The following is a 25,978-nucleotide window of genomic DNA, read 5'->3' as shown; positions in this document are numbered from 1 at the left end:
GAAGGTAGAGCAGTAGCCCTACATATATATATAATGCTTTTAACAGGGTATGGCACGATGGTCGTCTCAGGAAAATCAGGTCATATGGTATCACTGGACAAATACTTAAGATAATTAAATCCTTCTTAAGAGAAGAATCCAAGTTGTCCTCGATGGTCGTACATCAAAACAATGATATAAATTCAGGTGTACCTTAGGGGTCAGTCGTTGGACCTTTATTATTCCTGATATTCATAAATGACCTCACTGATAAAATTGTCTCTGAGATGGGTATATTTGCTGATGACACCATGCTCTATAACAGGCATGAGGAGAAAACGAATAAACAACAGTGAAACCCTAGAGGAAGATCTCCAGTCTGTAGTGGAATGAGAACAAAAATGGAAGGTCACATTTAATGCTGCTAATACTAATACTAAGCTTCTTTCCTTTAATAATTACAAGAAACCTTCTCCACCACCAGTAGGTATGGCTAATGATAAATTTCCTCAAAGTATTTTGTTCAAACTCCTCGGCTTAATATTCACAGGGACTTGAGTTGGAACAGATACATTGAGAACATTGCCACGGCTGATGCGAGGAAGGTGGGTGCTCTCTACGGTGCTAGAAAGTTACTTATGCCTGAAAGAATCCTGGCCACCATTCACCCATGTACGGAGTACTGCTGTCACATTTGGACTGGTGCGTTTGCTACTAGTCTCTCACTCCTGGCCAGGGTTCAAAAGGGAATCGCCAATCTAATAGGTCCCAAACTGTTAACTAAGCCTCAACCTCTCTTTTCTCAACGTTTTACAAGTATTTTAATGGTGGATGCTCCGACAAACTACAAGCCCTTGTACCCCCTTGACGTAACTACCCCCGACAAACCCAACAAGCAGCAAAATCCCACCCCTACACATTAGATGCCACAATGTCTTCTACTCTAACAGTTTCTTTTCCAGAACTTCTAAACTTTGGAATTCCCTTCCAGGTTCCTGCTTTCCCGACTGTACTGACATGCAGAAGTTCAAGTGTAATGTGAACAGACATTTTGTTGCTCAACACCCGACAATTGTGTCCAAGATAATAGCTTTCAACATCAAAGTGCCTTGTTTGGTGTGAAAATGTAAAAAAGAAAAATAATTTTTTTTTCTTCAATAAATAAAAAAACAATTCAGCTAATTCTCTGATTATTGGCAAACTTTCACTTTCGTTACCCGTTCCTTGTTTACAGTTCATCTGTGATGATTATTGACCCCCCCTTCAAACAGAACCTAATAAGAGATAAATGGCTCCTTACAAATTCAATCTGTGATTTTTAGTGATGCAAATGACATTTTAAATTTAAATGTAGTTGACTAATCGATCGACCCACCTTATCAAAATATGAAATTAGATTAAAAAAAAAAAATATGGAAACTAATTTAGTAGTTTAAGCACAAACTATTTCATAGTGTTGCATCAGTTATCTCCCTTGGAAATATTTAATTTTTAACATAGTAGGGCATTAGTGGCACTGGAATTTGTAATCTCGTTCTACCCAAATGGCGAGGAAAATTTAAAACGAGTATTTGTCACTTTCTGGTTGGACTTCCGGTTAACCAACTCTCCACCTGATTGTTTTGTCTATTAGTTGACTATCAGAAAGATAATCTACTCTTAGACTATGGTCAAAGACCAGTTGAAGTTGTTGTACAAAAATTCCTTGAATTTAAATAAGCTCTAATTCTTGTTCCTCAAACATGTTTGCTTGTTGTAATGGGAGCAATTGGACTCTTTATTCCGGGCTCATTTCTTGTGTACACTTTATGTATTATATAATTTGCCAGCCTTCTTTTAATGGTTTCCTAGACATGTTAATAAATTGTTATTTTTATTCAACTTTTTCTTTTTTCTGTCTCATGCACGTGTTGTATTTTTATTAATAAAAAAAAACAACACTTAAACCTTCAAGCAAATCATACACTAATCAATGATACAACTCTACACTAATCAATAAAACAATAATGCATTAAGCAATAATGGCTGCCTACATATACTGAGAATATATATTCTTTGTCTGTGTAAAGTCAAAACACAGCAAAGTTGGAAAATCAAATATTAAAACTTTATATTTTGAAACAAGGTTCTTATTTCAAAAGCTAAATGAGTTTTCTTTTTTTTTTTTACCTAACCTCATATTTATCTTGAGGTTTAAGAAAATAGATTTGTCTCCAAATAAGAGGACAAAAAAAAATGTATTTGTGTTATTTTGGACATTTTTTTGTTTTCATTTTTGAAGACCGCCTTTCAGAACAGGGGAGACGAATCAAAAAGACTATTTCAAAAGATTTCTCTGAAAATGGATGTGAATACATTGAATATGCACAAGTAAAAGAAATTATAGATTTACATGGAAATGTCCAGGAAGAAGATGCCCGAATAAGAGAACAGTATCCACTGTAAAGAAAAATGTTTTTTCTTTTTTAAAAATCACACTTTCCAAAAAATGACTGCCCAAAACTATAAATTTTAAAGTCATACATTTTTATATAGTGACAACTTCTATTTATTTCCAAATTTTCTCAATTGTATTTCAATTCAATAAGTTTTGTGTTCCTATATTATTTTAGTTTGTTTTGTTTTCACCTAAAATTTGTGCAAAACTGACATTTTTGAATAGGTTCCTCTTGATTTGTCTTCCCCTGTTCTGAAAGGAGTTCATCAAAAATAATAAAAAAATGTCCAAAATAACAAATGCATAAGTGCCGAAAAGGAATATAGAAAAGATTTTTGTCAATGAAATACCTGTGACCATGGTCCAGTGAACCATAATCCTCCACAAGGACGCTCACTCTTGCATGGTTTTTCTGATTTTGGCTTGACGTTTTGTTTGCACTTTGTGTCTGGGATGCTCTCCCCATTGTCTGCAGAGCAATGAACTTTGCGATATAGCAAACCATGGCCACAAGAAGCGGAACACTGAAAGACAAAATATTATTGCAATTTATTGTTATTTCTTATCTAGATTGAGTTTTTTTTTAATTGTTTCTTAAAAAAATTTTAAAGAAAAAAATGATTGCAATTCTTTTCTTCAGTTTTTAAGATTTTCAAATTAACAAGATTCAACAAAGTTGTGTGGGTGAATAAAGGTCTCTCACAACAAGGGACAAAGTAGAAAGGGAAATATTCTTGCATAATAGCATTAATCATTTCTGAATCACGTTTACAATAGTCATGCAATTAGTTACTCTATGATTGGCCATATTCAAAGTTGCCAGTGTTTTTAGCATAAAAAGCCAATTAATGTTCATAGATTTTAAAACACAAATTAACAATTTTTTTTTTTTTTTTGTGACAAATAATTTGTCTAGTTTTAATATGAGAAAATTTTTCTAGTTTGCATTATTTTGGTACATATTTACGTCAGCTTTTGCATCATTTTTGTTTTTGCATATTTGACAGCCTTTTCCATCCGCATATCAGCTCCCTGGAATAGACTGCCGTTTAAGGTTGTCATTGCACCAACAACGAATCAGTTCAAGACGAAGTTGGACAGGTGCTGGTCAACTGTATTTTCTGACGGTCTTATTTCCCTCTTTGTTTTCTCTCTCTTCTTGCACCCTTATTAAAGCGATGGAACATGTAATGGTTAAACTTATGCTAAATAAATTGAATTGGAAAAAAAAGTAATAACTAGTTATTTACTAGCGTTGATATGTAAACGAGACAAGGATTTTGGCCAAATAAATTTAAACATTTTAAATAAGTATTAAACGGTTTGCCTAGTTTTATATTTTTTATTTTCTGTAATCTAAATAATTTACGTCCAGTGTCACAAAAACAACATCATCGCAAACATTAATTGAGAAACGAATTAAAATCATTAAAAACCATTTGTTTAAAAATTAAAAAAAAAAACATGGCTGTCTGTTTACGGTTTCAAATTGGCCATTTTATTTTATAATTTAAAAAGTCATGCTGAAAGAGGACTGTAAATTATAGTTTATTTTAAAATTAAAAAATAAATGTGCAACTGAATTGATATCTGTTCATTTATAATTTATATCAAAAAATTATTCAGAAAAAAAAAAAACGAAACGAAAAATGTGTTGAATTTTCATTGAAAAAAAAAAAAGTTTTTTTTTAAAATTAATTAAAAGGTTTCAAAAAATTTTGCTAAAAATTGTTTTAAATTCGTTATTTGTTTTATATTTTATTTATTTCATTTGTGCGTTTTAAAAACTTTCAACTACTGTGAAATTTCCATGGGTTCTGCTAGTCTACATGATTAAGACCCTGCTTATATATATATATATATATATATATGATCTCGCTGCACTTGGAATAAACACATTAATGCTCATCTCAAAAAGATTCAGTTTTATTTACTACACAAGCATACAATTGTTTCGACCCTCAAGCCGTCTAAATAAACTTTGTTTTTAATATTTATATTTGAACATAAAATTAGAAGATTTTTATTTCAATATTATAAATATACAGGGTGTTATTTTTAGAGGCAACAAAATTTAAATTGACAACTATTTTTTGGTTTTTAATTGCACATTTGGTAACTATCAGTTCAGCTTGGTTTGGCAATTCATCATTAAGAGATTGACACCTGAGCAACGTCTGCAAATTGCAAATGATGCGATCAATGAGAAATATTTGAACAAATAATTTCACCTATTAATTGGGCACCTCGTTTGTGCGATTCAATCCCATTAGATTATTTTCTTTGGTGATAAATCAGACACAATAGACTACTCCGAAGACAACATTCAGCGTGTTATTGCTGAAATACAGCCTAAAGAAAATTGGACCTCTGCATAAGGAACATGCTCAGGTTGGGCTGTGGCGGGGCTATATGTCTGAAACTGAATTTAAATTATTAATGCCAAAAACGAATCTTTTGAATAAACCACATTTGTATAATAAATATTTTTCTGTAATGTTTCTGTTAATAAAAAAACACACTAATATGTGTTTTTTTAACAGCAGTGAACTTTAAATATTAAAAGAAAATCCCCAAAAATATTTTTATTATACAAATATGTGGTTTATTCAAAAGATTCATTAACAAGACAATTGTACGCTTTATGTGTGTGTGCATATATATATATATATATATATATATATATATATATATACACACACACACACAAACTTTATAAAACCGATAAAACTTTTTATGACCCGTTAAAGATGCAAAAATATTTTATTAAAGGAAGGAAGAAAAATATCCAATTTCTTCCCTTTTTCCTAATTAATTTCGAACTGTAATGTGATCACTGTGTAAAAAAAAAAACTGTAATGTGATCACTGTGTAAAAAAAAAAAACTAATGTGATCACTGTGTAAAAAAAAAAAACTGTAATGTGATCACTGTGTAAAAAAAAAAACTGTAATGTGATCACTGTGTAAAAAAAAAAAAACTGTAATGTGATCACTGTGTAAAAAAAAAACTGTAATGTGATCACTGTGTAAAAAAAAAAAACTGTAATGTGATCACTGTGTAAAAAAAAAAAACTGTAATGTGATCACTGTGTAAAAAAAAAAACTGTAATGTGATCACTGTGTAAAAAAAAAAACTGTAATGTGATCACTGTGTAAAAAAAAAACTGTAATGTGATCACTGTGTAAAAAAAAAAAACTGTAATGTGATCACTGTGTAAAAAAAAAAACTGTAATGTGATCACTGTGTAAAAAAAAAAACTGTAATGTGATCACTGTGTAAAAAAAAAACTGTAATGTGATCACTGTGTAAAAAAAAAACTGTAATGTGATCACTGTGTAAAAAAAAACTGTAATGTGATCACTGTGTAAAAAAAAAACTGTAATGTGATCACTGTGTAAAAAAAAAAAAACTGTAATGTGATCACTGTGTAAAAAAAAAAAACTGTAATGTGATCACTGTGTAAAAAAAAACTGTAATGTGATCACTGTGTAAAAAAAAAAACTGTAATGTGATCACTGTGTAAAAAAAAAAAACTGTAATGTGATCACTGTGTAAAAAAAAAACTGTAATGTGATCACTGTGTAAAAAAAAAAAACTGTAATGTGATCACTGTGTAAAAAAAAAAACTGTAATGTGATCACTGTGTAAAAAAAAAAACTGTAATGTGATCACTGTGTAAAAAAAAAACTGTAATGTGATCACTGTGTAAAAAAAAAACTGTAATGTGATCACTGTGTAAAAAAAAAACTGTAATGTGATCACTGTGTAAAAAAAAAAACTGTAATGTGATCACTGTGTAAAAAAAAAACTGTAATGTGATCACTGTGTAAAAAAAAAACTGTAATGTGATCACTGTGTAAAAAAAAAAACTGTAATGTGATCACTGTGTAAAAAAAAAACTGTAATGTGATCACTGTGTAAAAAAAAAAACTGTAATGTGATCACTGTGTAAAAAAAAAAAACTGTAATGTGATCACTGTGTAAAAAAAAAAACTGTAATGTGATCACTGTGTAAAAAAAAAAAACTGTAATGTGATCACTGTGTAAAAAAAAAAACTGTAATGTGATCACTGTGTAAAAAAAAAACTGTAATGTGATCACTGTGTAAAAAAAAAAAACTGTAATGTGATCACTGTGTAAAAAAAAAAAACTGTAATGTGATCACTGTGTAAAAAAAAAAACTGTAATGTGATCACTGTGTAAAAAAAAAACTGTAATGTGATCACTGTGTAAAAAAAAAACTGTAATGTGATCACTGTGTAAAAAAAAAACTGTAATGTGATCACTGTGTAAAAAAAAAAAACTGTAATGTGATCACTGTGTAAAAAAAACAAAAAAACAAAAAAAACAAACTGTAACAAGTCCATCTTTAGAGAGTGAAAGAGTTCTATTTCCTGTTTTTTCCTTGCAAGTAAAATCCTTATTATTTTCAAGGCATGCTGTTGTTAAATGCATGAAGAGTCAGCAAAGTCTTTTTTTGTAAGCTTTTTTTTTTAGCGCACATTCACTGTAAAGGTTTAAAAACTGGTATTGAAACTCTTGGAAGCATCATTAGGAAGTTATGACTGAAGTTGGTAGTTGTAACAGTTTCTCAAACTATAGAAATGGTGCTCATTGTCTTACCTCTTTCGACCATCTTGTGAAGAACCAATCTTTTGCACAGGAACCCATATCACAGACATCAGAAGTGGCTGGTTTCGGCTCATGACATTCACGGTCTGTCAAGACTTTTTCATCAGCACCCACACATCTGACTTCTCGTGTGCGTAAACCGAGACCGCATTCCATAGTACACTAAAGATAAAATTTTTGTCAAAGTTACTATTGCTAATAATAGACATTTTTTTCATGACAAATAATTGAAAGCTTTCAACGAAACTCTTCAACATAAATAAATGCTTTCAATGGAGGTAATAATCGTTGAATGGTGTTTCGCTTTGACGAATGTTATGGTTTGGGTTTTTTTTTTTTTTTAGATGAGGATTGATAATTGATTTATTTGGTTTCTTCAGACTATGAATGTTATTCTCGCAAAAAAAACATATGGCGCAATGGATAAAAGTATTAAGAAATAATCAGTTAAAAATGACGTCTTTTGGAGATTAAAGGTTCAGTACTCTGTCCCATCGCCACAATCTTGCATCTCTGTTTTATAAACACTTTAATGGAATATGCTCTGATGAGCTCATACCTCTTGATGTACATATTCTCAACAAGCAGCAAAATACCACCCCTTCACTGTAGATGCCCTTCACTTCCTAGATGCCGGAAAGCCTTCTACTTTAATAGTTTCTTCACTTGGACTGATAGACTTTGTAATTCCCTCCATGTTTTTTACTTCTCACAGTCATCTTGCTGCTTAACTCCCCCCCCCCCGTAGATAATCCTGACGTCCAAGTGGCAATATACTTTGCTTGGGGTGAAAAAGTGTAAAAATCTATGGATGACACTAAGAATATAATTATGAATTACTTAAGTTTACTACTTGGTCATGGCTGACAGAACGAGAGCAAGCTAACCATAAATTAAAGGCTCCTGTTTGAAATTTCGTACATATTCTAGAGTTGGACACAAAGGTTGTTCAGTTTATACCTAGAGAAGGTCGTAGGTTACACTAGCTGTAACATTCTGAGAATAGCATCGAATCCGAAAATATTAGTCCAAATAATTACAAAGCATACAAAATATGCATGATTTTGCCAATCACTGTCACTTTTCATAGTGCAGTGGAGGCCTCTCAACTAGTTTTGGATTTATTTATCAGAATGGCAATGTATCGAATTTTGCAGATGTTTTTTTTTTTTAAATTGTCTTGTACGAATTTTACGAACTAAGGATGCAAATATTTAATTTGTGAATAAGAAAATAATTGCATCTTTTTTTGTGCTGTTTTTCACAACATTTGTGTTGTTTTTCACATAACATTTGTGTTGTTGCTTAGGCGTATGAAAAAAGTTGTATAAAAACAGATGTATTAAAAAAGGTGTAAAAAAAAAGCACAAAATTAATAGATTTTAAATAAATGATAATAATCATTTAAAATCTATTTTTTTTAATCAGTGATCTTAACAAAAGATTTTAAACTAGTAACAGCCATTTCTTATATTTTTAAAGACTTAAGTTACTTTTGAATCTGCTAACCTATATATCTATAAAAGTGAAAATGTGTGTGTGAGGACACTTCTCAACCTATATACTCAACGGATTTTTGATCTACAGACCTAAAATTTGGTATATAGGATATTCAGACATGTTGAAAACTTTTTAATCATTTTCATCCGGAAAAAGGGATGTTAAGGGTTCAAGTTGAAAAATTAGTATATGGGGGGGGGTGATTGGATTTTTACCAGTTTGTTAACTGTTTAATGAATGTGCATGCATGATTCGGTCACACGACAGATTGTGTTACAAATAAGTAGGTTTGAAAACACTTTTTAAAGACCGTGGCCGACTGGCCTAATGGTTATTGTACTTTACTCACTGTCTTTAGGTTTTTGTTTAGCTCTCAGCTTGAGTATATTTTTTTTTACTTACGGGAAGTGAACTGTTTAGAAAAGACAATACTCACATGCACATGTCTATGCTTCTGTATGAAATAAAATATGATATTTATGCATATTTTATGACTGGGCTGCTTGCTAGTGTGAGTGGGTATATTTAATATACACCAGCAGGCCGCCCGGCATTGCCCAGTCGTAAAGAACGTTTAAATATGATATTTTGGTTAATGTAGATTTCGTATTTATTATATTGGACTAATATATAGTAATGATTTAAAAAGTTAAAAAAAAAAAAATGACTTGTGCGCCACAACCTATGATTTACTTTTTCATTTGACGTTAATGCCTGAGCTATGAAGACGTGTTTGCTGCAAGGCTAAAAATTAAAACCTGAACCAATAGCTATTACGTTATGCATCTATATTCGTTATGCCATTGTTCAACTTTCACCTTGAAAATTCGATTTTTTTTAAATTTTCACACTTTTACACCGATTTTCTCCTGCTTAAACCTAAATTTAAAGTTTTGCATGGGTTCGAATACCCTATATATTAAGCTTCATGTCTGTAGACCAAAAACTGACAGGAGTTTGGTAGAAAATATTTTAAACAGATATATATATATATATATATACGCATACATAAATATATATTGAAATAGGTTTGTTTGCTATAACCTTTTTACGCAAATTTTTTTTTTTTTTTGTTTTTTTTTTTTTTACACAGTGATCACCACTTATCAAGGCCGGGAAGCCACTCAGGGATAAGGGTTATTGCAAGTACATTACGTTAGTGTGGAGATTTGATGAAGTGTTTACTTAAGGGGGCGGTTCATTAGGAATTTGTTAACGTTGGACTTGAACACATCCAAGTTGTAGTCAGGTGGGAAGCAGGCAGACAGAACAGAGTTCCACAGGCGTGCAGTTCTAAGAAAGAAGCTTTGTTCATGGAATCCGCGTTTTGATTTAGGCACAGATATAGAGTGGGGGAAATTTTTCACAATGGATTCAGCTAGACGGGTATTTTTCGTGAAAGATTGGCGAGAGGGGGACCAGAGATTAGAGTTCAGACGAGCACTTGCCATGGAAATAACGATAAAACAAGAATAGGCTCGTAACGTCTCTTCTGTGGGAGAGAGGTTGCAGGGTAGAGAAAAGGGTATCCCCCACTAAGCCACGAAGTCTATTTTGTACTCTGTCAAGGCAGGATAGGCTGTTTTTAGCAGCTCCTGCCCAGATATGGCAACAGTATTCCATCCTTGGACATACTTGGCTTTTATATAGATAGAGAATTGCATCAGTAGTGAGATATCTTCTGGAGCGGTAGAAGGATCCCACCATCTTTCCAGCGACCTTGGCAACAGACTTGATGTACGTGTTCCATTTCAGATCAGGAGTAAAGGTCAAACCCAGAAGCTTGTCAAAACACGGGGCCTCACCCAGATGAGAGCCATTCATCACAATTGGTGCCAGATGGGGGTCAGAGCGTTGATGTAAGGATAGGAGTTTGGTTTTGGATGCATTAAAGGTAACCAGTCACATCTTCCCCCACTGAACCATGCGCTCGAGATCAGAGGAGAGAGAATCAGAGAGAACTTTGTCATTTACAGCCTTTGATGTGTTGCCGTAGATGGTCGTGTCATCAGCATAGATGTCAATGAATGATTTAAGTATGTGTTTAGGGAAGTCATTGATGTAGATCAGGAAGAGTTGGGCCCAGGATTGACCCCTGAGGGACTCCAGCATTTATATTGCAGGCCTCCGATTTTTGTCCATCTACCACTACTCTTATGAGCCTATCGGAGAGAAATGATTTAATGATTGAGAAAACATTTCCAGTTATACCGTAGATGGAAATCTTGTGAAGTAGACCCTTATGCCATACCTTGTCAAAGGCCTTTGATATGTCGAGCAATTGCCCTAGAAAGGAAGCCTCTGTCAAGAGATTCACTAATCCTGTGTGATATAACCGTCAGCACATCTGCGGTAGATCTTGCAGAGCGGAAACCATATTGCGTGTCACTAAGAAGGTTATTCCTGCTGAGGTGGTTGACTATTTCTCTATTTAATATGGATTCCAGCAACTTACTCATAACACACAGGAGACTTATTGGTCTGTACTGAGAGGGAGATAACTTATCACCTGAATTCTTAAATACAGGGCAAACTGATGAGGTCTTTCAAGGAGTCGGAAAGCACTTCTCCTTAAGGCAGCGCTTAAATAGTTTCGTAAGTATGGGAGAAAGTTCTGGTTGAAACTTTTTTAACACTATAATTGGGATGCCATCATGGCCAGTTGCTTTACTGGAATCTAGGTTCTTGATTAACTTGGCGACCTCATGCACGGATATTTGTATGTTACCTAGCTTGTTCTGTGTTATAGGAGGAAATATGGGGAGTTGATGGCCTTCGTTGCATAGGGTAGAATTAGCTGCAAAGTTCTTGGCAAATAGTTTGGCCTTGTCTGACGCTGACGAGATGACCTCTAGTCCATTGATAATGGTTGGGATAGAACGCACACTTCTGTTCAGGATCCTATTTGTTATTTGCCAAAACTGGTGGGAACCAAGCCGCTGATCAGCTACCTTGGATTTAACAGACTGGGCATATAGCTCTCTTGCATTTTTTTATTACTCTTTTACAGTGGTTGCTGGCAGTCCTGAAAGCAGCTTTAGTCTCAGTGCATCTATTACGTTGGTAGCTATGGAAAAAGTGATTTCTGTGCGCGATAGCAGCAGCACATTCTGGGGAGAACCATGGCTGGCTGTTAGGTTTTTGTTGGAAATTTTTAGATGGTATGAATTGGTCTATGACTACAATTAACCATTCGGTCAGATCTGATACTATAGAGGACACTTCCTTTTTAAACATGGAGTGCAGAGGTAAATCAGATATGAATGTACGGAAGCTATCCCAGTCAGCCATAGAGTATCGGTATACAGTACGGTGGAGGGGTACGTCTGGGGACTTCTTACATTTCGTTTTTATCTTAACTGATACGACGGAGCGGTCGGAGGATCCTAGAGGAGAATGAACGGAACATGAACATAACTCAGGGGAAGTTGAGAGAAAAAGGTCTAGGAGGCTTGCATATTGACCGAGTGTATCGGGCACACGGGTGGGTTCGCGAACAATCTGAGTGAGGTCATAAGCAATGGACAAAATCATGACAAAACCTTCCCTCATCGTCTGTCTTATTTGAATGGGTCAGCCATTCCACGTTATGGACGTTGAAGTCACCACAGATGTGGATGTTAGCCGAGGGATGTGCAGACAGTATGTGGTCTATTTTCTCAGATATGCTCTTAAAGATAGTAACTCCGCTGTTGTGGGGCCGATAGAGGGCAAATATAAATGCAGTGGTGTTAGCAAGTGCAACCCTGAAGCACATATAGGGTAAATTGGGATCTTCTCTAGAGATATCCCTGCCACACGGGAAGCCATCCTTAATGTAGGCACATATTCCATGCCCATGGCGATCTTGGGGGTCAGATTTAGCTGTTAAGTTAGAGTATCCGTTAATTATGAACTCATCTAGGGAAGTGGTCGGCCCTATTCCAGTTTCACTTAGAAATATGTTCGGTTTCGTCTCCTGTAATTGGGTTTCAACCTTTGGAAGGTTGGAAGGTAGACCCCTGATGTTGGAGAAGGAGACCTGATAGTAGGGGTCTACGTTGGAAGATGGGGTAATATTACACTAGTATAAATCATCTAGAATATCTGCGTGAATATAATTACACGTAATAGTTAACTAAAGATGATCATCCCATAAAAAAAACAAAAAAACTAATAGGGAATTAATTAAAATGAATGTTTAAAGGAATATGCAAATTAGCTAGATTTTTTGCTAGTGAACGCAATTCGACGACTCATATGTAAGAAAATTGTATTTTCTTTTTAGAAATAGAAAAAAAGGTTTTTAATATATCAACCCAAATTTATAGGCGTATAGATATATATAATTAGACTATTTATCTCCTTAAAAACGGGCAAAATTTTTAGTTTAACCATATTCAACTATCAATTTGGTATAAAACCCCTCCTAAGTAAATTAGGAGGGGCTTTATACCAAATTGATAGTGGAACATGGTTAAATTTGTGCTCACTTTTTTGCATTAAATACTAATCATTATTGCTTCGAACGGATACCATAATATTGCATCATCATAATAAACGTCGTACAAAACTTCAGCCAGATCAGCTCTCTAGTTTCTAGAGTAAATATCGTATTGTGGTAACTAATTCGTATTAATTCCTTATTGATATGTGTATTGAATAGATACCATAATACTGAGTTCGCTGTACCTTATAACAAAGGTCCATACAAAATTTCAGCTAGATCGTCCAAATAGTTTCAGAAAAAAAATGGAATAGGCAAAGAGACAGACAAGAGAAATATCTTTCTCTGTGTGTATATATATATATATATATATATATATATATATATATATATATATATATACACTGCTGTGGGGCAGTTGAAAATAAGCAAAATGTCAAAGATAAAAATGGAATAAAGTCTTAATTACTGAAACAAGTTATTCAATTCTCTTATGTAAGAAAACGTAAATTGTTTTTAACCCAAGCAAATTTGGCATTTCATTGAATTCTCAGAATGAAATCTAAACACATATTTAACAAAAAATTTTTGGGTGTTTTTGTCTGCCACAAGCAAAACTGCCCTGACAGCTCCCCGCAAGTCAAGTGTCAGAGGTGAACAAAGCTTCACCGAGTTTACACCATTTAAAGTGTATAATTAAATGTAAACATCTGACAGGATTTAATATAAACACAATTTCGAGCTGACATCGTCTAAAATGTCACCTGAACTAAACAAATAGTTGACTTAGTTTTTTTTTTTTTTTTAATCAAGAAATTGACTAAATATGATTTGCTTCAAATAAGGGAATGGAGTTATCTCCCTTGTTATCCACCATCTTTTATATATATATATATATATATATATATAGCCTGACGAATCCTAGTGTGGATGAAACGTGGAATATTCTGTGTAGCTTAATTGCCATATATGGAATACTAACAGGATGACAATGTTCGGTTGTGGGCATACAAATGGCTCAGTAGTTCAGCTTTAATTTACAAGTCTTGCTTTGACAGACGAGATCACCAACTTCCGTTTGTGCATGCATGGTTTCTTCGACCCTCACTTCATTGGCCCTTTACATAATTGCTTTTTCTTATGGGATTTCATGTGATCAAATAAACCAGTCGTGGCAGACAAGCTGCGTCACAGTTCTTGGCACACGATATGTTCTTACAAAATGTTTTGACAAGCCAAATTTCTAGCCGAAAACTGATTAAAAAGATTTTCCCAACTCTCTATACCCCTTATGTCAAATCTCGAGTCTGTAAACTGAAAATTGACAGAATAGTTTGGCAGGGAACTGTACACAGACAGACACGCCAACAATTTCACTTTTATAGATAGATAGATAATTTTAATAACTTAATACTAACGTTCACAATACTATTTCAATAATTTGACCCCATGTTTGATTTGCTCATGTTTAAAATTTTTTTTTTTTTTTTTTTAGTTAACTATTAGTGTTTTGATTTGTTCATGTTTAAAATTTTTTTTTTTTTTTAGTTAACTATTAGTGTTTTGAATACTGAAAAACTTGGTTTTGAATCCTGCTGTGACGTAAATTGTTATTTCTTTGTATAAATAGTTTAGTCATTTTGTTTTAATTTATTTTCAAAAATTTATCCATTTTTTCATTGTTTATTCTACAGCATATCAGCCCTTTTAAGGTGCGTGACATTTTTTAAAACCTATCTCAAGATGGACTCTAACCATCCTGTTCCAAATCCCTACGCCCATCATAAATGTCCTTTTGCCAAACCGATCACATTGGAGCTGTTCTCTCCCAGTTCTCCACCAAGGATGACTAGCTTGTCGTTTATGAAATTCTTAAGACATTTCTTCAACTCGTCTCTTGGACATTTTGTAAAAACTCTGGTTTCCATTTAGAAAACAAGGTCGTCGTATTTTTGCCAACAAAATGAATAGAACCTAGACCAGTTTTGAAATGACCTTTTCCCTGTTGATTTTGGCATGTTGCTGGTTCTAATGCTAGTAGTTTGGAAGATCTCTCTGACCTTTATAGGTCAATGATATCTCGTCCATATCTCAGAAGGACACAGGATTATTTTTACTCTTTTTCATCCCAAACAAAGTGTATTGCCACTTGGATGTAAGGGTTTACAATTTGGGATTGTCTTGAACGTAGGATTGACAGACAAAAATCTGATGACTCCCCACGTTCCACCTTTTCAATTTTGACCCCCTTAGTAGCCCCTTTTTCCCCGATGAAAGCCGATTAAAAAGTTTTTCACATGTCTGAATCCTCTATAAACCAAATTTCAAGACTCTTGATCGAAAATTCATTGACTGAATTCATTGATAAGTCCTCACACATTCTAATTTTTCTAGATAATGTTATAGTATGTGTACTTTTTATATTTTAATGTATAGAAGTGAATCCTATAACTAATTAACCGATCATTACAAATTTGGAAATACAACTGATATGCAGCAAATTCTACCCTTTGCAATCAGGTCTGCCTACCTCCAGTGTTTCCTCCTCTGACTGAAAACACACTATGCAACATACAAATATCTGTATAGGATGTTACCAAGCTTATCAATACCTTGATTTCAGGAAAGCAACTCGTTCCGACAGCATACTAGTTATAATGCTCAGAAAGCTTTAACTAGAACTATCACCCATACTGACAAAGCTGTTTAAATGCTCTCGAAAACTTCAGTCTACCCCATATTTAAAATCCTGGAGATCGGTCATCTCCCTCTTGGTACAGACCAATCAGTGACATATACATCATGAGTAAGTTGCTAGAATCTGTGATAAACAGAAATGATCAACCGTCTCAGCCAAAATGACCTACTCAGTACATCAGTTGTAGGTCTCACAGAATAGAAACCATATTGCGTGTTACTGTTATATCACACAGGACTAGTGAATCTCTCGACAGGGGTTTCATTTCTAAAGCAATAGCTCTTGACATATCTAAGGTATTTAATAGAGTATGGCATAAAGGTCTACTTCACAAGATTTCCAGCTACGGTATCACTGGAAATGTCTTAATTATTAAATCATTTCTTTCTAAACTCATAAGAGTAGTCATTGATGGGCAGAAATCAGAAACTCATAGTATTAATGCTGGCGTTCCATCCTGGGCCCAACTCTCTTCTTGATCTTTATCATTGATCTTCCAAATCACTTTCCTAGATCATTTGTAGACATTTATGCAGATAACGTCACAATCTATGGCAACACGTCAAAGGCCAGCAATGACCAAAATCTTTCAGATTCTGTCTTCTGATCTTGAAAACATGGTGAAATGGGGAAAAAGGTGGCTGGTTAATTTTAATGCATCTCTCCTTTCATCATAATTGCTCTGACCACAAGCTTCTGGGACTGACCTTCATTCTTGATCTGAAATGGAACACATACATCAAATCTGTTGCCAAGATTGCTGGAAAAATGGTTGGATCGCTCTACCGTTTCAGAAGCATCTCCCTCCTAATGCAATCCTCTATCTGTATAAGAGCCAGGTATGCCATAAAATGGAGTCTTGTTGCCACATCTGGGCAGGAGCTGCTCAGCATACCCTATCCAGCCTTGATAGAGTTCAAAACCTAGTAGATGATGCCCTTTTCTTTTCCCTTCAAGCTCTTTCACACAGAAAAAATGTTGCGAACCTGTCTCTACTCTATCATTATTTACATGGTAAGTGCTCGACTGAACTCCAATCTATGGCCCCTCTTTTCAAACTTTCACAAGAAACACTCTACTAGCTACAACCATTATCAACAATTTCCCTCAATCTCTGTGCCTAAACGCAGATTCCATGAACAAAGCTTCCTTCTCAGAATTGTCTGCCTGTCGAACACTGTTTCGCTGGCTTGAATACAACATGGTAGCCTTCAAGTCCAATGTAAACAAGTTCTTATCGAGCGATCCCCATAATCAAATATTACCCAATTACATGATTGACGATTACTATACTACCACCTTATGTTCATTAACCCTTATCCATGTTGATTGTGGCAGGTTGCTCTTCCTGTGCAGATCTTGGAGGTCCACCTCTCAAAGCTTTGTGTTCTCTCTTTGAGAATGAGTTAGTTTATTGCTAATCGCATGGGGCGCCCCTACTGGGGAATGCCGATGGGATTGCCGAAGCAATTTTTTCAGGTCAAAAAAAGATTACTAATTAAGATCCTTCTAATCCATGTTTCCAACTTTTCTATAACTTTGACAATGATAGAACGATGTCTGATCCATGTTTCTGAAGGATACAGGATTTTTTTTTTACTTTTTTTCACCTCAAACAAGGCGTATGATCACTACTACTTGGACGTAAGGGACTGCTATTTGGGATCATGTCTAACAGGGGATTGTGAGGAGTTGAGTAGCAAGATGTCTGTTCACGTTACATTTAAACTTGTGCGTGTTAGTACAATCAGGCAAATATGAAACATGGAGGGAATTCCATAGTCTAGTAGTTCGAGGGAAGAAACTATTAGAATAGGTTTTCCAGCATCTGGGTGGGGGTTGGGGTCTTAACAGTGAAGAAGTGAGATTTCAAGCTGTAAATATTAAATATAAGTTATATATATATCAAATTTTTTATGGATAGTTATTAACAAAATAAATTTTTAATTTTAATTTTGATGAAATGTTAATCTTATAAGCATAAACCAAAGCAACACCGTAGGACATTCGTTAGCAGAGAAAATGTTTAACCTTTAGAAATAATATTGTGGACGTTAGTGTTGAGTTATTAATTAAAATACTCTATACTCCTTTAAATTTTTTTGTGCATTGATATTCATATTAAAAAAACTTTCTTCTATTTATTTAAAAAGAAAATACAACTTTGTTATATATGAGTCGTGAAATTGCATTCATTAGCAAAAAATCTAGCTAATTTGCATATTCCTTTTAAACGTTCATTTTAATTAATTCTCTATCAGGTTTTTCGTTTTTTTTTATGGGATGATCATCTTTAGTTAACTATTACATGTAATCATATTCATGCAAATATTCTACATGATTTATACTTGTGTAATATTTGCTTAAAAGGTTATAGTAAACACAAACCTTTTTCTATATATATTTATGTATGTGTTTATATATATATTTGTTTAAAAAGATGCCTACCAAACTCCTGTCATTTTTTGTCTACAGGCATAAAACATAATATATAGGGTATTCAAATCCATGGTAAACTTTATATTTTGATTTTAGCTGGGAGAATCAATGCAAATATGTGAAAATTAAAAAAATAAAATTTGCTAGGTGAAGGTCGAACGATGGCATTATGAATATGCATGCGTAATGTAGTAGCTATTGGTTCAGATTTTAATTTTTAGCCTTGCAGCAAACATGTCTTCAAGGAAAAAGTAAATCATAAGCTAAATGTTTTGGTTTCGATTCTCAGTGGTGGTACATGAGTCATTGAAAAAAAAAAAAACTTTTAAAATCATTACTATATATTGGGTTCAATATAATATAATACGAAATCTGAATTAATAAAAAAATATCATATTTAAGTGTATTTTACAACCGAGCAATGCTGGGCGGTCTGCTAGTATGGTAAAAAGAAAAGGCTTTATCTAATATATAAACTTGTTAATTTTCCATGTGACAAGTCGCTATTTGCTTCTGATTGGCAATTTCTTCTTTTCTTATGCTTACAGCATGGCCTTAACGTGCAATTCGCTTTAGTTTCTTTCCAAAAATAGTTGTTCTGACAAGGAAGATTATTATAATGGAGAGGATTTTAAATGCTGACCTCGAAATATAAGGGCAATGATTCCTATTTTAAGTTAAAGATAATATGTTATGTACTTTATATTTTTAACTTTTCATGACTTTCACATTATTTTTGTAAATAATGCAAAAAAAGATTAAAATAGCATTACTGAAATCTCGGACTATGACGAGTAGTTGCTGTTAGATAAAAAATGATGTAATGAATCTGAGTACATCCGGATTCATTCTCACTAGAATATGATTGGCTGTACAGTGAGAGGATTTACCAGATTATTAATCAAATATGTAGCCCAAACCACTCAACTACTTCAAACGAATATATTCCTTATTCCACATATAAAAAATAAACTCACCTTCGACCATTCTTTCACAACCCACTGAGAACATGGCTTTTCCATGCATTTTGCTTTGGTGGGTAACCTTGTTTGATTTAGGCAAGCAGTAGCAGAGACTCTTTTAGAAAAGGTTGGTGAGAATTTCTCTTGGCATTCAACATGGCGAGTCTTTTTCCCTTCTCCACAAGAAACACTGCACGGTGACCATTCTGAGGGTGTCCATCTGAAAATGATAGTGCAAAAAATATTATGATGTGAATCAGTAATTGGTCAATTCTAAAATTATTCTCGATTCTAATGCAATTACCGATTCCGTTCTAAATTCCCGATTCTGATTCTTTTAAATTTAAAGTTTAAAATGTAAAATCTGCATTTTTTTTTAACACAAAACTACATGGGCGGGGGGGAGTAGTTTAAAATCAATTACTTTTATAATGTTACTAGCCTGGATGCCCAGCATTGCCCGGGTGTTTGGAAGTGTGTGTTGAGCAAAAAAAAAAAAAAAAAAAAAAAAAAGTGGTGGTAGGCAGGCAGGCTTGAACCCGTACGGTGAAGGAGGAAAAGAACGTGATAAAAAAAGTGACATCTTGGCTGTTGGGTCCATTGCCAAACTGGAAGTAACGAAGGTTTAAATTAAGGCTAGCCACTCGAAAAGAAGGGATGACTTTTGAAAATATCGGCGAAAAAAGCGACCCATCCCTGTGCCCAGTTGAGGGTGAAAGGATTAATGTTTTTGGCCAATTTTTTTAATATTTGTTGTCCGAAGGGTCGAGTTTCAAAAGGATACCGATCTCATGAAAATTCATTGCCTCTGTCAAAAGCTTTAGGCATACATACATACATTCATTTAAACAGACAGGAGAGATTTATATTATAGATTACCAACAATGGGAAAAATTAAGTTTTAAACAAAAATTAAAAGAATCGTTTTTGGCATTGGAAAATAGACCAACAAAAAGTTCCAGGGTCTGATTAGCCATCCCAACACTAGTATAAATTAGTTCCTTTTTTTACAAAGGAGTCACCACTTCTCGAGTGGCCTCCGGGCCTTGATGATAGAGGTTAATGAATGTACAGTAGTCAATGGAACACTATGCTAGTAATTGTTAGTAATGGAAATTTGGTAAATTGGATTACTTAAGGGGACGGTTCATTAAGAATTTGTTTACATTGAGCTTGAAGACAACCATATTGTAGTCAGCTGGAAAGCAGGCAAACGGAAGACAGTTCCACAGGCATACAGTTCTAAGAAAGAAACTTTGTTCATGAAATCTACGCTTGGGTTTAGGCATAGATAAAGAGTGGGGGGAATTATTGATAGCGGTTTCAGCTAGACGAGTGTTTTTCGTGAAAGTTTGGCGAGGGGGGGGGACCATAGATTGGAGGTTAGATGCGCACTCGTCATGAAAATAACGATAAAGCAGAGACAGACTTGCAACGTCTCTTCTGCGGGAAAGAGGTTGCAGGGAAGAGAAAAGGGCATTACCTACTAGGCTACGAAGTCTATTTTGAACTCTGTCAAGGCAGGATAAGTCCTTTCTAGCAGCTCCTGCCCAGATAAGGCAACAGTACTCCATCCTTGGATGTACCTGGTTCTTATATAGATAGATTTGCATCTGATATCTACTGGAGCAGTAAATGCAAATAAATTTGAATTGATTATTTCAGTTACATGTTTCGCATAAACTTACCATCCTATTTGTAACATTCTTTAATATCGAAAACAAGGGCATAAATTAGGAATAAATTGAAGATGAAATGCCGACGTATAGAAAGAGTGTGTGTTAATAGATGTTAATACTCTTCAGTTATGTATTTGTCCGAATTCTAGCGAAGCCCATGCATATCTCGAGTAGAGGAGATAGAATTATGATTTAAAACTTACTAATAAATTTGCATATAATTACCCAATATCTATAGATTATCTTCTGTAATATCACATTTATTTTTGGTCTCTAAATTTATCAGAGAGGGACCTATGTTTTCAGTGGCGTCTGTGTTAGTTTGGACGATTAGTTTTTCCTGAAATTTTGCCGCAAATTGTATTTCATTAAATAGATGTGCACAGCGAAAAAATTTTTTTTTTTTTTTTCTGACAATTCCCATTGCATCCCTAGGGGCTTAAGAGGTCAAAAATGCCCCCAAATGGCCCAAAATGACACGTTTTGCCCCATGACTTTTGATCCATCCATTAGATTTTTTTAAACTTGGCCAAAATGTGGAGCCCATTATTCTTAATATAAATCCAGTATAGGTGACCCTGGCAAAATTCTGGTTTACGTCCCTGGGGACTTTTAGTGCTAAAAACGCCCCTTTTTGTGTCTCTTTTTTCATATTTCTCAACAAAAACTTGATATGTCTGACTATATAGTGATTTTCCATGGTGCTGAATTCAAATATACATGTCTTAAGGTGTGAAACTGCACCATTTGTCCATTTTCACTTGGACTCGACGTTCCCAGGAGCTCAAAAGGGGTAACAAATGCTCCCAAATTGTCAAAAAAAATGACACTTTTTACCCCATAACTTTTGCTCCATTCTGAAACTTGGCAAAAATGCGAAGGCAACGTTGGCCCTTCACACTTCTCATATTCATTATTTTTCACTATTTTTTTGTGGCGTCATCTCACATGCAACATCAGAAGGGGATCACGCATGTGCAGCTTGTTCATTTAATCTGCCATTAGTCACAAGTATGCGATTTCATATCTGATTTCCTTGCAATTGCATTCTACTTTAGATGCATTCAAACACGTGACAATTTTTTTAATTGTAACGTGCGTTTATTTTTTGATGCTACAGAATAACAAATGTTAATTGCTCCACTTACAATGTGCACCAAGGAAAAAGCCAATATGTATTTCTTTGCATTATCGTTTTTTTTTTGTTTTAAATTTTTATTTTACTTGAGAGTTCAGAATTTATTAAGGCATGAATAAAAGTTAAGTATGAGGTAGATGGTGAGCGAACATGATCAGTTATGGTGGAACCTGGGTAGGTCTAGATTATTTAAGAGAAGGGCTCAATAGGAATTTATTCACATTAGATTTGAAAACTAGTCAGCCGGAAAACAGATACATGGTATTGCGTTCCACAGATGGACAATTCTAAGAAATTTTCATTTAGTTTTAGGCTCAGTGTTGACGGTTGTTGTAGTTAGGCGAGTATTTGTTGCAAACCTTTTTAAGGGGAAGACCATATATTGGGGCTCAGTCGAGCACCTGCCATAAAAATAACGATAGAGAAGAGACAGGCTTGCAGTGTCTCTTTGGTGAGAAAAAGTAAGTCGAGAGGTGAAAAGGTCATCATCCACCAAATTTCAGGGACATCTTTTTTTATCCCGTCACAGCAGGAAACCTAAACGTAGATTCTATGAACAAAGCTTCTTTCTTAGAACTGCACACCTGTGGAACTTTCTTCTGTTTGCCTGCTTTCCAACTAACTACAATATGGTTGTCTTCAAGTCCAATGTAAACACGTTCTTGATGAGCCGTTCTACTTAAGTTAAATTTCCATTGCTAACGATTACTATATTGTCCAATTGACTACTGTACACTCTTTAACCCTTATTCTCGAGTGGCCCCTGGGCCTTGATAAGTGGTAATGCCTATGTAAAAAAAAAAAAAAAATGCGAGTCCTCCAGACAGGTTTAGCTACGTGTTGAACAAGGGACTTTGATGGTATGATCATGTTGAAAAATGGATGAGTGCTTGGGTAAAACAGTCGAGATAGTAAGGTTAGCTGGGGGGTGGTAAGGCCAAGGATAATATGGGAGAAAGTGATAAGAAAAACCTTAAGAGAAAGAGAGATAAATCAATACCGGATCAGAGATAGGTTAGTTTGAAAGTACATTTCTAAAACCATCCAACTAAAATTTCTAAAGCCATCATGTAAAAGAGAAGTTAATTCTTTTTAATGGAAATCGCTCCAGACAAGGCATGAAGCACTTGATATAAGGAGCTAAAAAAGCTACACCAAGATCAAAATTGTCCAAATGCTAGATGGATCGATTACGACGTAGAAAACAGCAAATGATGATCCATGAAAAGAAAGACGTTTATTCTTAAAAGACAAAAAAAATCTCAAATCTATTTTACCGGGCCTTGCAAGGTTTTGTATTACAAGCTGTACTTTGCGTTGGTAATTTCACATCCGGGTCACAGTTTTCGTCGGTTACCACAACTTGTGAGTTCATCTTTACACACACAATTCTCGTCTCCTGAGTTCCTGTGAATAAAGAGAAACGAGATCAACAACTATGGAAAATTACAATATAATTGAAGTACCTTCAACAAGTTTCCAGACTTTTTTTTTGTAAAGACATTAAAAAAAAGTCATACAAAAAAAAGAGAAAAAAGTATTAACATGTAGCAATTGTTTAAAAGATGTTTTATGTTCATAAGATTTAAATTTCAGCATTTTGTAAAATGTTCTAGCGATTTTATTGCAAAGTTGATATTTTTAATAACATTTTGTTGAATTAGTACAATTCGACCCTTGTCCAGAATTTCCCATATAGCAAAAATATAGAGAAGTTCTTGTACTTCCCTTTAGTGGAATGAAATCATATTCCAAAAATCATATAAATTAAGTAGTTTTATTTTTATAAATAAAATCGTTTTTAAGCGATTTTAAGCGATTAATGGGAATTGTATGCATTACAATTCTGATCTCGCAAGTTTTACTTATTGTGGAGTTATCTGCCATTGTTTCTTCAAGATAGACAACAGTTAATCTCTTTTTGCTTACTCGTAAAATTTAATTTTTTGAGTTAAAAATGAAACTACTTGATCAGTTTATATAATTTTTGGAATATGACAATTTTGTTCCATCACGGATATGCAAATCATACAATATTGCTTTTTTTTTTTTTTTTTTTTAAATATGGAGGAATTCTGGATAAGGAGCGAATTAACTTTTCAACATGAAGGAGAAAAGGCAAACTGAATGAAACAAAAATGGAAGTAAAAATTCCTGCATAACCCAACAGCAGCTGTGTTCCGATTTACTTGGCTCTCCACGAGAGCAAAGTTAGATACAATGTCGGTTTATAATGTGAGATAATACAAGCCCCCAAAATAGGCCATTCTGAATGGAAACATAAAAAATTGCCTCAGTTTAGAAAAACTTCATCACTGACCGAAAACAGAATAAAGTTCAATATAAAAACAGATACTACACTTTATACCTCACCAATTCACTTGAATAGATACTAGTTGTGTATAGGAATGAATTTTCTTGTCTCTGTCTTACATCTCGTCTCCATGGTATTTCATTTTAAGATATATCCTGTATTTTATCCTCTCATATATATATATATATATATATATATATATATATATATATATATATATATATATGCAACAACCTCTAACACATTTTTCATGCAATAATTATATATCTTTCTATCAATAAATAGAGTAGACATACAGGAGGTAGAATGGGAGGTGAAGAGACCACACATGAAGAAGTGCGGAAAAGAATTCAAAGAGCAGATGTGAGGGGAAGGAATAAATAAGAGACCACACGTGAGTGGAGGACAAATAAAGATACGAGGGATGGAAGTAGGGCAGATCACACACAAAGAAGGTAAAAAATTTTTTGCAGACAAAAGTGCTCTTCCTCTAGAGCGATGGCTCTTCAATCCCACTTTCTGCCCCTTGTATCACATCAATTCGCAGTTCGAGGTGAGATAAACACCCACAGTAGAAGTAGGATACACATTAGCAGAGAAAGACTACAGTATAATAACCCTAAGGTAGACGGGGTTTCTTAACACCATGCCACATAAGGGTCTTTATTATAACTTCTAATCATACATTATTATTGGTCACTTGATTATCATCCAAGTTTTTCTTACACCTTTCAGATTCTCATAATTATTATCCATGACTCCAAATTGTCAGCAACAATGTCTCTCCCCACAGGAATTAATTCCAAGAAAATGAAAAAAAAAAAAAAAAGTCCTGCTCCGAAGAAAGCATTTTCTCCTGAATGATATATAACAAAAATAATGCTTTATTTTTATTATATATCATTTTTAGTTTTCAATTTCTAGTTTAAAAATTCATACATATGTGATGCTGCATAGTGTGAACGATTCTTTATACAAACATGACTTTTACTGAACATTTTCTACCTTAACGGACGACTTATCACCCCCTTGCAATTAATACCAACACCAAAGAGGAAATTAAAAAAAAATGATTTAAACAAGACATTTTTAGATATCAAAAGTCTTATACAAAAAAAAAAAAATGATTTAAAAATATTTTTTCAATTTTAGGCATGTTCAATATCATTTAAATTTCTTCTAACGAAATTGCCATCCTGGCTTTCAGGTTTCATCATTTTCATTATTGGAATCTAGAGTGCGGACTTTGCAATGGGTAATACCAGAGAACATCTCGCATCTGCTCTTCATAAAGTCAAGAAGGTGGTGGTCTACTGGCTAACGACAGACGGTGTTCAAAGTTCAAATCATTTTAGAAAAATCACTTTCAATTTGGATGTTAGCAACCGTCACGTGGTCTCTCCCGTTAGTTTCTCTAGAAAGAATTCTAACTTGAAAATTATCGGGGAAACCAATGCCAACAATCTTCATTGGATTCACGCGATATAATAATGATCCGTATTATTTGGATTCAAAATTTCAGTCATAACTTCTTGTCGAACTCACGAATTTGGACAGAATTTCGAGCGGAACCCTTTATTTACTTCATGAGGGTAGCATGCTCTTGTTCCATCAGCCATGACTGGATAGAGGTCCGAAGTAATTCACATTTGTATTTTTCAGTCGTCCACACTGAGAATTGAACCTTCAGAACCTTTTTTTTTTTAATTGCTTTTTCCAAATACTCTAACCACTGCGCCACAGGTCCTTGTGGACAATTCTAGTACGAATTT

At 34.1% G+C, this 25,978-nt stretch overlaps 1 protein-coding gene across 2 annotated transcripts in view; it reads right to left on the bottom strand.

The window, feature by feature from the left end:
- The window catches only part of LOC145266490 (thrombospondin type-1 domain-containing protein 4-like), a 1,186,987-nt gene that overhangs the window by 21,706 nt on the left and 1,139,303 nt on the right, over nt 1-25,978 (bottom strand). For both annotated transcript variants that reach the window (XM_080122215.1, XM_080122224.1), the window contains 4 exons: nt 23,170-23,299; nt 19,091-19,295; nt 7,042-7,212; nt 2,767-2,940 (listed from right to left, as the gene is read on the bottom strand). In XM_080122215.1, the coding sequence (XP_079978341.1) occupies nt 2,767-2,940; nt 7,042-7,212; nt 19,091-19,295; nt 23,170-23,299 (680 nt within the window). The remainder of the gene's footprint in view (nt 1-2,766; nt 2,941-7,041; nt 7,213-19,090; nt 19,296-23,169; nt 23,300-25,978) is intronic.

The sequence above is a fragment of the Euprymna scolopes genome, chromosome 4, assembly GCF_053919585.1.
Source record: "Euprymna scolopes isolate OS-2025 chromosome 4, ASM5391958v1, whole genome shotgun sequence".
Classification (NCBI taxonomy): Eukaryota; Metazoa; Mollusca; class Cephalopoda; order Sepiida; family Sepiolidae; genus Euprymna; species Euprymna scolopes.
This window is presented reverse-complemented; position numbering and strand designations above follow the sequence as displayed.